Below are 459 nucleotides of genomic sequence, written 5' to 3'. Positions count from 1 at the left end.
CCCCCCCGTGCTCCCCGTGCTCCCCCCCGTGCCCCCTCATGCTCCAACCTGTGCCCCCCGATGCCCCCCGTGACCTCCCCGTGCCCCTCTGTGCCCCCCCGTGTTCCCCATGCCCCCCGTCTACCCCGTGCTCCCCCCTTTGTCCCCCGGTGCCCCTCGCTGCACCCCGTGCCCACCTGCAGGGTGAGGCTGAGGCGCCCCCCCGCCCCCGCCCTCAGCAGGACCCCCCGTGGGTGGCGGGTGCGGAACATGAGCCGGAGGTGCCAGGGCAGGGCGAGGGGCAGCGCCAGCCCCGCCCACGCCACGCGGCTGCTGCCCACGAACCGCTGCGGGGCCGCCATCTCTGCGGGAAACACGCGTGGGGCCGTGCCCAGCCCCGACACCACCCCCGCACCCAGCCCGGGCACCCCCCGACCGTGGGGTGGGGGCATGGGTGGGGGCACATCCCACACCGCACCC

General features: G+C 77.3%; 1 protein-coding gene across 1 annotated transcript in view; it reads right to left on the bottom strand.

Annotated features, from left to right (window-relative positions):
• Positions 1 to 459, bottom strand: part of LOC113940060 (cadherin EGF LAG seven-pass G-type receptor 2-like) — a 29,362-nt gene that overhangs the window by 18,371 nt on the left and 10,532 nt on the right. The window contains 1 exon segment of the mRNA XM_027631116.1: positions 177 to 408. Within this exon segment, the coding sequence (XP_027486917.1) occupies positions 177 to 408 (232 nt within the window).

The sequence above is a fragment of the Corapipo altera genome, unplaced genomic scaffold, assembly GCF_003945725.1.
Source record: "Corapipo altera isolate COAL_440 unplaced genomic scaffold, ASM394572v1 303, whole genome shotgun sequence".
NCBI lineage: Eukaryota > Metazoa > Chordata > Aves > Passeriformes > Pipridae > Corapipo > Corapipo altera.
This window is presented reverse-complemented; position numbering and strand designations above follow the sequence as displayed.